This window comes from Agrilus planipennis, unplaced genomic scaffold, assembly GCF_000699045.2.
Source record: "Agrilus planipennis isolate EAB-ADULT unplaced genomic scaffold, Apla_2.0 scaffold122, whole genome shotgun sequence".
Taxonomy (NCBI): domain Eukaryota; kingdom Metazoa; phylum Arthropoda; class Insecta; order Coleoptera; family Buprestidae; genus Agrilus; species Agrilus planipennis.
In genome coordinates, this window is record NW_020438884.1 from 36,226 (window position 1) to 47,279 (window position 11,054).

Consider the following 11,054-nt stretch of genomic DNA (forward strand, 5'->3'; position numbering starts at 1 on the left):
TATAAATATAATTTTATTTTTTATAAAAAACTTACAATTAGTCACAAACATACATAAATGCACATAATACTCTTCGCATTTTTGATCTTCAATCGAAAATGAACCCTCACGTAAATTATCTTTTCAATTAATGAAAAGTTATTTTTAAAAACAATTATTTTATTAAGTAACCGTAAAAAGCTTAAAGTTGAAACAGGCGACATCTCTAATCTAGAGACTAATAAGAAGTAACAATTTTATTATTACATATTAGAAAGATGCAACACTTATGCTAAAAATGCATAATCAGTAAAATACGTTCTCACGGTAACACCTCACGCTCGTCGGTTGTACATAGGTTCAAGGACATAACTCGTATTTAAACTTTTTTTGCATTTTTTATTACATAACATACACATCGCATATATGTTATTATTGTATAGAGCAGTACGGTAAAGTATTAAAAACTTTTGATGAGTCAAAAAAAAAACATAAAGTAGAATTTATTAAGTAACTTTTACCTAAAATGCATATAATTTGAAGTTTGCAATTAAGTGGATTATTTTAAAAAAATAACTGCTTTTTCATACACCACACAAAATTATGTTTTCATTAACTTTGTAGGTAATTCTAGTTCCCCCTCTATATTAAAAAGCTATTTCTGCATTTTCTAAGCGATTCTCCTTTAATTACGTTCGAACTTTAATTCCTTGTCCAATTTACTAAATAATGAGCCACAATGTCATCTTTAAAATTTTCCGTTCAAGAGATAAAATACACTAGTAGAAGGTCATCTAGCAGTGTGGATAAACCCAGGAATGCAGTCTTTCAGTTATAAGAGCCTGATCTGATTCGTAGTTAATTGATTATGGCAATAACGAGTAACCGTTGGTGANTTAATTCAGTTGCCTAGTGTATCTTTGTTTTGTTTTAGCGGAGATTTTGAAAATTGGATAGAATTTCGGGATGCATTTAGCTCGCTGCTTCTAGTAATAATGCGTTAAGTAAAATTTAAAAATTTTACTATTTAATTTTCTGCTTAAAAGGAGATGCGGCACAAGCCATTAAGTCATTAATAATTTCATCTGAATGGGACATTTTGTGCGAACGATTCGGGTCAAAACACCACCTGAGGATATGTGTGACTGGATATGGTTTGGATCGTGATCTTCTGGAAGAACATCTTATTCCAAATAACTAGCATATCAGAAAAATGAAATAAAATCTGCACTAGTTTTGTTGACTTAAGTTAAATAATTAAAATATACTACTTATTCACCAATAACCGAGTCTTTTTCATTCCTCTATTGCCATTAATTTGTCCCTAGATCATTATCAAGATGCTCTCCACTGTTTTATTTTAATCTTGATGAATAAATACCTTTAGTTAAAACCATTTTGAGGTACTATAGTAATTTTTTTGAAAGGATAGAACAAGAAGGCCAGAGAATATTTTCATTGTTTTTTTTTTTGACAAAAGTAAAACTAATTGTCAACTTTTTTATTTAGATTTCATAGATTTAAGCTGTAAAAGTAATCATACCCTTCTAATAAATAATAATGAACAAAAAGGGTGACCACAACCTGTTTAAAATGTACCCACTTCAGAAAAGTGATGATGGTGAACTAGGACCGAAAGAAGTAAAAACACCCCACAATCTCAAAAATTAAATCCATTTTTCCGAGTCTTTAAAAGAGCGGTGCAACTACCCCCTCTTCCTTCCCTTAACAACACCTTTGCACATAAATGCATATTTGTTTTATTTATTGTTGTTGCATTTATTTAATGCAATGTATTTTATTACTTATACCTGAATGTCATTGTGAGCAGCAGCATGACATATGTAATGTAACGGATAACGGGGCCTTTATGGCTTTCGACAGAGGACTATTTGTTAAAACAACTATAAAGAATAAATAAGCAAAATTCTAAATTTATTGAACAATTATTTTTGTTTCTTTGCAATTACAATAAATGAATAGATACTTGTAATATTGTCAAGAATTAGCTGAGTCGGAATGTAGTTATTTATTCGCAAAATACAAAAGAGGTTCTCAGGGTGAAGACAACTAATATTTTCTATTCGTTGTTATATATTATAGTTATTGTTACGATTTCATATATTAAACGTGACATAGTCGACTCGGAATTTATTACAATATAACTTGGAACAGTAACTCCTTTAGCATTTTAGGTTACTGCTTAAAAATTATATATTTATGAAAAGTTTTGATAAAAGCAAATCGTCAATTAGACCGTCTTTGAGCACAACACATTCTATGGATATTAGGGACATATTGGTCAATCTTTCTTGAAGAATTGTACTTTTTAATTAATTTTTTATTCTTTTCAATTTGGAGAAAGAGCGCTCCCCAATGTCGTTAGTTATCATCATGTTTAAAAAAATTCTCAATGCACATTCTACATTTGGAAATGAATTTTCAATTTTATTTTGTAATTATTGGTTGATTTCCTTAAAACAAATATACGTATTTATCGGTAATAAATATGGTTTCCGGTTGGTGAATGAATCTGGCAGAAACTATAGGGAACCCCATCGATCGCGGGGCTCTGGCACTTGCTCGGAATTCCCAATGGAGAAAAGGGGCCTAATGTTATATTTACTTGAGTTACAAGTCGTAACTTTTGAAGAAGTCACACGTGACAATAAAATTGTGAAAATTAAGTTTCAACTGGAATGTTACAGTGAATTTGCATCAAGTAAAACTAGATTAAATTAATCATATTAATGATAATTCTAATATTCTTTGCATCTACAATTTCATTTCAGAATTTAGATTAACACTAAATCTATAAATAACGAATCTCAATTTCATATTTTCCTTTGATTCTAATGTTGCAAAAGTACGTTTATCTTTGATACAGTGATAAATGAAGAGATTTACAGACTCAGCAAATGGAACTCAAGTTGAAAAAAATAGACCGCCAAGATTTGACTTATTAACAAATATCGTTAAATTAGCTTCTGAACTTTTTTCTGTTTTCGAAGTGCCTGCCTGACAGAAAACAAAGTTCTTTATAGAGTCAACGGTACGTTTATATTAACCTGTTGATTTATAATTTTTAAATTTTTGAAAAACGCTAGTTTACAGTTTTGAAATCCTAACCATAACAACAATCAAGTTGAAATGGACAGTATAGTACGTCGAAACTAAATTACAACTTAAATTAGCTATAGGTAGGTAATAGATGTTTAAAAAACGCACATAATAATAACATGATAAATCTTCACAGTTTAGTAAGTTATGTCCAAACAGCGTATCAATCTACGTACATACCAATAATGCTGAGAATTGTTGGAGACCTTGAAAAGTTCATGACTTACGGAGAGAGAAAAATTTTGATAATATCGTAAAATTAATAGGTAATTTTATGAAAGAAACAACAAATTGTTTGAAAAGTACCTAACCATACTAAATTTCAGTCTCTTGAAAATTTATGTTGCAATATATCTGAATGTAGACAACGCTTTCTTAGGTGCAACGATCGGAAGCAAATAATAAAAATGTATAACATTAAATGATAATAGAGTGTAAAAGCGCTATGTAAATTTGAGAAGTAATTTTAAAAAATTGGGGATGCATGAAATGTAAATAAGAATGGATCCCATTTTAAAGAAATTGTGATCGAAATTTTAGTTTTCCATTAATGGAATAGCATTGCTATAACCGAAATCCATTTTTCCAAGTCTTTAAAAGAGCGGTGCAACTACCCCCTCTTCCTTACCTTAACAACACCTTTGCACATAAATGCATATTTGTTTTATTTATTGTTGTTACATTTATTTAATGCAATGTATTTTATTACTTATACCTGAATGTCATTGTGAGCAGCAGGCAACTTACTGAATCAAAACAATACGAGAGTCGGAAAAAGAATTATACCTACAATTTGTACAAATATGGTGATTCACATGAAGTAAACAATATATAATTTTGTTTATAGCGGAACGAAGTGTAGAGTCAAAGGTCATTTCTTCCTCATGAATTTTTCATTAATTATTATATTTGTATATCAGTTCTCAGCCTTGCTCTCAATAATAAATAATAGACTATTCCGGAATGATGAAAAATTTCCTTCTTTCCATTAGTATAATAAATTTTAAGACACGACACCCATTTAAAAGATTGTTTATTTTCTTATATGTACTCGTCCGCCTACGATTAATACACAGTTTTGTTGTTGTTCTTGTGTTTCAGTAGTAATTGTGAGGTAAGCTGAATGCCTGTAATGGCAACTAATGATAGGTCTTACAAACAGTAGAATACCACAGTGTTCTATTGTACTTTGTTTTTATTTAACCAATAACTAATACTATATATAAAAGAAATTATGAGTGCTGTCAACACAGGGCAAAGTAGTATTANACTCAAGTTGAAAAAAATAGACCGCCAAGATTTGACTTATTAACAAATATCGTTAAATTAGCTTCTGAACTTTTTTCTGTTTTCGAAGTGCCTGCCTGACAGAAAACAAAGTTCTTTATAGAGTCAACGGTACGTTTATATTAACCTGTTGATTTATAATTTTTAAATTTTTGAAAAACGCTAGTTTACAGTTTTGAAATCCTAACCATAACAACAATCAAGTTGAAATGGACAGTATAGTACGTCGAAACTAAATTACAACTTAAATTAGCTATAGGTAGGTAATAGATGTTTAAAAAACGCACATAATAATAACATGATAAATCTTCACAGTTTAGTAAGTTATGTCCAAACAGCGTATCAATCTACGTACATACAGTTTCAGTGGGAACAAGAATGTTCAGGAGAAGTCTGCGCCTATCCGCTAAAATTCTTATTGATCGAGCCACGCACTGGTTACACGTATAAGAATATCGGTGTTTATACTTATGTATTCAACGGAATATTTTGGGGTGTTTCGTGAGTTACTTTGGCGCTAAATATTCAAAATCAAATGTAAAATATTTTCTTTAGCATATTTAAGCGATCGTGATATTTTTTAATTAGATTTTTAATACATATTGTTTCCGCATACTCCATTAGTCATTAAGTAGACAGTTAGGAAAACCACGTTTAAGAATTCCATTGTAAATTGTAGATAATTTTATTACCTCTTTTGTCCCTTCAGGTATTTCGTTTATTTAAAAATTTCAAAAATCTGGTCTGGTCCAATCTCTCCGTAAATATTAGGTTCATCTTTATATTCAGCTGTTTATATTAATTTATATCATAAATACCGAAGTTGTTTGTGTGGGTGTGTGTGGTGTGTGCGTCGCTACCTGCACAACAAATGGTTTTGTATTTTATATTCATTTTCGATGAGACGACGAAATTTGCTTTGAGTGTGTATTAATACACATAATTTTGTTTCTTGCCCCCTTCCATTTGAAGGGTGGCATAAATATTAAATTTCAAAATTCGAGTCAATGCTACACAGATCAACGTTCAAGCAAACTTTGACAGTCTAAGCTCTAAGGTAGGCTCAGTTGAGAAAGTCTTCACATAAACAATTTATAATCAAGTACCTATATGTAAATAGTTTAAATAAATGTACATATACATGTCCTTGTATTATTTATACGGTGGTCCCTCTTGTTATATATGTGGTACGGCAGTACACCCGTTGAGAAAAAGTGGTTAATTCTTTAATTCACATTTCGAAAAAAAAACATTGGCGCTTCGAACCGGATGTACACCGAAAAAAAAAAAAAATACAGCCGTCTAGAGAAACAGTGTAATCAGAAATCATCGAGGATTCATTCTGAAAACATTTCCACCTACTTCCGAAAAGCAGCCAGCCCAGTGCTGCTGTTTTTAACTGTATTTCCTTTAAAAAAAGGCGTCTACACCTGCTTGGAACATAAGATTCAAGTGCCCAAAAGTCTTACAAATTTGTTATTCTTATAAGTGGGTTCGTCCCTTTTGCGAATGTCGGCCGTTAACACCGACAAGCTAGTTTTCATAGACGGCGCAATACATGAAAGCGGATGCCGACAATCGCTTCACACGTGCAAATAATATACATATATAACATAGGTAAAACGGTATAACATAGGTAAAACGGTATAACATAGGTAAAACGGTAGGTTTCTACATATACAAAAGAAGGGCGATTGTTTTTTGCGTAAAATAGAATAAAATAGTCACATGTTACCTTTATTTAATAAAGCTTTAAAATGTTTAGAAAGTAATTGCATAACAACTTTAGATATTTGAGATTATGGATAATCTTAAGAATGGATTAGCACAAAGAAAACAAGATCTCTTTGACAATGAAACATACAAAAAAATTAAACTATTGTCTTCACCTGAACTGACTTCACACAAATCTTTTATTTATTGACCAAGCCTTCACCATCATAAGGTCGTCAGTCCTAAGACTGCTTGGACACACACCTCCACTGTTTCCTGAGCTAATCTTCGCATTTCCCTAAAACTAGAACAATCCACATCCTTAACTATTTGCGAACAGTTTTTAAATTTTCCAATTTTTCAAATTTTCGTAAATTTCATTTTCTTTTAATAATAACTCCAAAAATACTCGATATAGGTACGTAAAAAATAATAGAGAACGAAATTTGAGTTTATTTTTTAAAAAAGATTTTTGTTTTTTTTATTTTTGTAGGATATAAATGTTGAAAAATATTTACTTTAGCTAATTAAACGAGATTTCTTACTCCAGAATGCTTAAATCTGCATTTTACCCAATTTTAACAAAAGGGGTAGATTTCACCCCTAAAATGTAAAAAGCGCAAGTCGAGCATATGTCACATTTAAAGTAAAGTAATTTAAAGGGTAAAACATACTCAATTCCAAATTTTCATGCAAAGCGATGGAGGTTCACCGAAATCGGAGGTAATAGTTAATTTTTACCTTCATTCACTGTACTATTAACTACTTATTTACTTTAACTTAAATCTAGACTGTAAATGGTTTAACAGTGATAATTATTTATTAAAAGTTGCTAAAAGTAATGAAAAATATGTTTTTAAGTAAAATAAATATTACTTTATTTTTTCTACCTTTAATAACCAACGTCCTTTATTTATATAAAAAAAAAAAAATGGTAATCCTAGCTACAGACCATCGAGTTTGAACATTTAACTGGAACTCCTTTTGTGAGTGCAATTTCCTTAATTTCCTTTACATATTTTCTTTTGAATATTTTCGTTGTATCTTTCCTTGAATCTGATTCAATATGTTAATTATAAGTGAGGAAGAATTAAGAGTTCGTTAACCGTTGGGCAACACTTAAACCACGAGTTACTCGCTTTAAAAACAAGGTACATAAGTTAGAAAAGAAGTCAGATATTGATGATAGAGCTAGGGTTGCCACCTTTTCAGGCTTTACATAAAGTATTTTTTGACTAAAAGGTTAAAAGTACTCAGCATAAAAATAAAGTATTTTATTTTTTGTTTTTAAAAACATATTTTTTGTTACACCTAGCAGCCAGTAACAAATTGNGTCAGTAGGGGCAGCATAGCACCCTAACAATTAATTTAAATACATAATAGAAAACTGTTTGACTAAACATTATTATGCATCTACCGGCTGAATAAAAATATGTATGTATGTACCTACGTGTACATCGAAGTTTTGGGGATTAAAAATTACCTATTCTATGAAATTTTCACAAATTACATAACTACTATAGTTATACCTAATAGGTATTCATCCATTATGCATTGATCATTATTTTTAAATTCCCATTTAAATATGTATAAAAATAAAAACGCAAACAAATAATTGCAGGAACAAATAATGATAGGTACTACTTACCAATACATCTCCACCTCTACCTTCAAATATTCTGTGTAGGTACATCTGAAACAACGAATCAATGAATAGCTGATTAAGATTATCATAATTATTGTCTAATACAACAATAGTACTGATAAATCTTTTTTTAACGTCTTCCTAATTATTTATCTAATTATAAGTAAAATTCGATTTATCGTTAGTTTTACAACGTATTCTACATATTAATCCAACCGTTTCATTGAGAAATCTTTTTTAAATCAGCATTAGCAAGAACAATTAGCTTTAACGAATAATTTAAGTTTAAATTAGTAATTTTCGTAACTCCAATGTTTTACTTTCTTAAAAACGATTTCAGATAAGCGTAAGTCATACTCATGTCTGTTTCATATTCTCTGATTACGACATTTCATTAAAATCGAAAATAACACGGACTAATAGTGTAAAAAAAATCACTTTAAATTTTTGAGAACTTTAAAGGAACCTGCCGAAACGTCTTTTCCGGTCTTTTCAAATTTCGTTACTAATATAAAAATACAACTTTTGTAATTCTCTGTAGATAAAATATACATTTATAACAATTATACCTGGTTTTACATGAAAGTGATAAAAATTCGGTCGAGTAGTAAAGTACTCGAGAAGTAGGTACAAATGTTTTAAACAATATTAGAAAAACAGGCACTGGTACGAAATTAATCGCAAATAACTAAAAACAGGTATGCGTATATGCAACCCAAGTTGTACTTAAATATGTATTTTTATATTAAAAACAACGTCTGCATTATATGCAACCCAAACTACTAAACGAAATATGTATGTAAAAATTTCTCCTTATTCCAAATAACTAGCATATCAGAAAAATGAAATAAAATCTGCACTAGTTTTGTTGACTTAAGTTAAATAATTAAAATATATTACTTATTCACCAATAACCGAGTCTTTTTCATTCCTCCTTTGCCATTTATTTGTCCCTAGATCATTATCAAGATGCTCTCCACTGTTTTATTTTAATCTTGATGAATAAATACCTTCATTTAAAACCATTTTGAGGTACTATAGTAATTTTTTTGAAAGAATAGAACAAGAAGGCCAGAGAATATTTTCATTGTTTTTTTTTTTGACAAAAGTAAAACTAATTGTCAACTTTTTTATTTAGATTTCATAGATTTAAGCTGTAAAAGTAATCATACCCTTCTAATAAATAAAAATGAACAAAAAGGGTGACCACAACCTGTTTAAAATGTACCCACTTCAAAAAAGTGATGATGGTGAACTAGGACCGAAAGAAGTAAAAACACCCCACAATCTCAAAAATTCACTTCATAGAGTGCCCAAGACAAAAAACTATGTGACATTAGGAGTTATTTGTTGCACTGTCTTTGGTATTTACGTTACGACCCTTCTGGGGAAAATTGTATAGTATTTATTACCCAAATAGAGTTAAACACTTACATATTAAAACGAAAATGATGCATTTAAAAATTGTTGTTTAAATACTAAGATACTTGTATACATAGACCTGTGACTGTTAATAATTTTTGTAAATTAAATGAGTTAAATACATTCTTCAGAATATATTTTTTATTACTACGTTAGTAAATACAATTGGCTGATTATAGTAATATACTTAAGCAAAATAATCCATATTTCAGCAGCAGCAATGTCACATTGTATCAATAAACAATATAAAAGAAACATTTTACAAATATGCCAAAAAGTAAAATTTAAATCAAATTCTTTCAAAAAGTGAGTATGTAATTTTAGAAATCACTTACAAACTACAAGCATAGCAAACGAATATATTTCTAATGTATGTATTGTGAGTAGTTCTATTCTGTCTTAACTTTGCAACCTGTTCCAGGTGATACCATCAATGTAAGAAATTTTAAGTAAAAAAGATTCTAACACTAAATGATTAACGAATAATATGTTTTTTCCACATTTTTACTTGTGGTGCTTGATGGCTTTTTTTGGTTTGCCTGTGTGTTGAATTGGTATAGCTCGTGGAATAGTACCATCAGTAGATATCTTTGGTGCAGTAATGGTCAAAACACCATCTGAGGATATGTGTGACTGGATATGATTAGGATCGTGATCTTCTGGGAGAACATACTTCCTCACAAAGTGCCTTGAAATTGATCCATGTTCATCAGGTTTTTCTTCATGTTTACCTTCAACAGTCAGCATATTTCCAGATGATGTGACCTTAATTTCATGAGGCAAGAAGTGTTGGACATCAACATTCACTTCAAACTTATCTTTGTTCTCCTTGATGGATGCAGCATCAGTAGATAGAAGGGTGTCCCAGCTGTAGGATCTCTCCCATGGAGCCATTGTTAGAGGGTCCAGAAGATTTTCATCGCTCAAACGGAGACCAAAATATGGATCAAGTGCTCTTGATGGACCAGATGTATGCCAAGGTATCAATGGTGATGGTCTCCTTAATCTTCCATGCCATGGTGCACGTGTTTCCCAAGGTGGTAGTGCTGCAGGATTCAAAAATTTGTCATCCAAACGAAGACCAAAATATGGATCTAAAAGGGCTCTTGATGGACCAGCTGTATGCCAAGGTATTAACGACATTTTGGCTTGTATGTATTTAAATGCTTCTTCTTTCGCGTTTAAAATTAAACGAAACTTATTATTGCTGACTTTAAGGCTTTAAATAATTTACTTCTTTTGCTGACTGGAACGCTTTGTTCTACTTGAACCCTTGAACAACGAACAACTACAACTACGCACTGAATCGCCGGTTCTTCAACTTAATAAAAAAAAAACAATATTCGACAATAACATTGAGGAGTGGCGCGCCTAGTGGGGTGATTTGGAATTGTTTGGAATCCTTCCTAACAAACGACCAGGGTTGCCAAGTTCTACTTTTTTTGAGTGTATGGCGTCATTTTGTAAAAGAATTTTAAAAAATAAATTACAATTATTTTGGGATAAATGTGATTTCACGTCATTAAAATGATAAATACCACAGTTTATTTAATGTTTATTCTATACTATAATCTCCATTGGTCCCTAGTACCTACTGCCGTACCTTGTCTGGTTTGTGATTTACAACAAAAGCACCCGTCTGCGTGTTTTTTAGACTTCCACATGTAAGTTTACAATAAAAAATGGTCATAATTTCATTTATTTATAAAAATTCAGATTTAAGATATTGCAAGCTTTACTTATTTTTCTTTCATCGTTATAATTAAGTGGTTCATCTCTGGTTCACTGTTACTGTAATCACTGCTTTCCTTTGGTTTAGAAGATTCAAAACATCAAGAATGTGGGGATAAAAATTATATTTTAATTAGAACGCATTAAATGTTTGGTA

General features: G+C 30.6%; 1 protein-coding gene and 1 long non-coding RNA gene across 2 annotated transcripts; one reads left to right on the forward strand and one right to left on the reverse strand.

The window, feature by feature from the left end:
• Positions 1-1,831: 1,831 nt before the first annotated feature.
• Positions 1,832-9,301, forward strand: LOC112906761. Its single transcript, XR_003232567.1, has 2 exons — positions 1,832-4,213; positions 8,883-9,301. It is a non-coding gene; the product is annotated as an uncharacterized LOC112906761 (long non-coding RNA).
• Positions 9,302-9,565: 264 nt separating this feature from the next.
• Positions 9,566-11,025, reverse strand: LOC108736376 (alpha-crystallin B chain-like). Its single transcript, XM_025981594.1, has one exon. It carries the CDS (start codon positions 10,307-10,309, stop codon positions 9,671-9,673), a length of 639 nt encoding a protein of 212 aa, XP_025837379.1. The 5' UTR covers positions 10,310-11,025; the 3' UTR covers positions 9,566-9,670.
• Between the last annotated feature and the right edge of the window lie 29 nt (positions 11,026-11,054).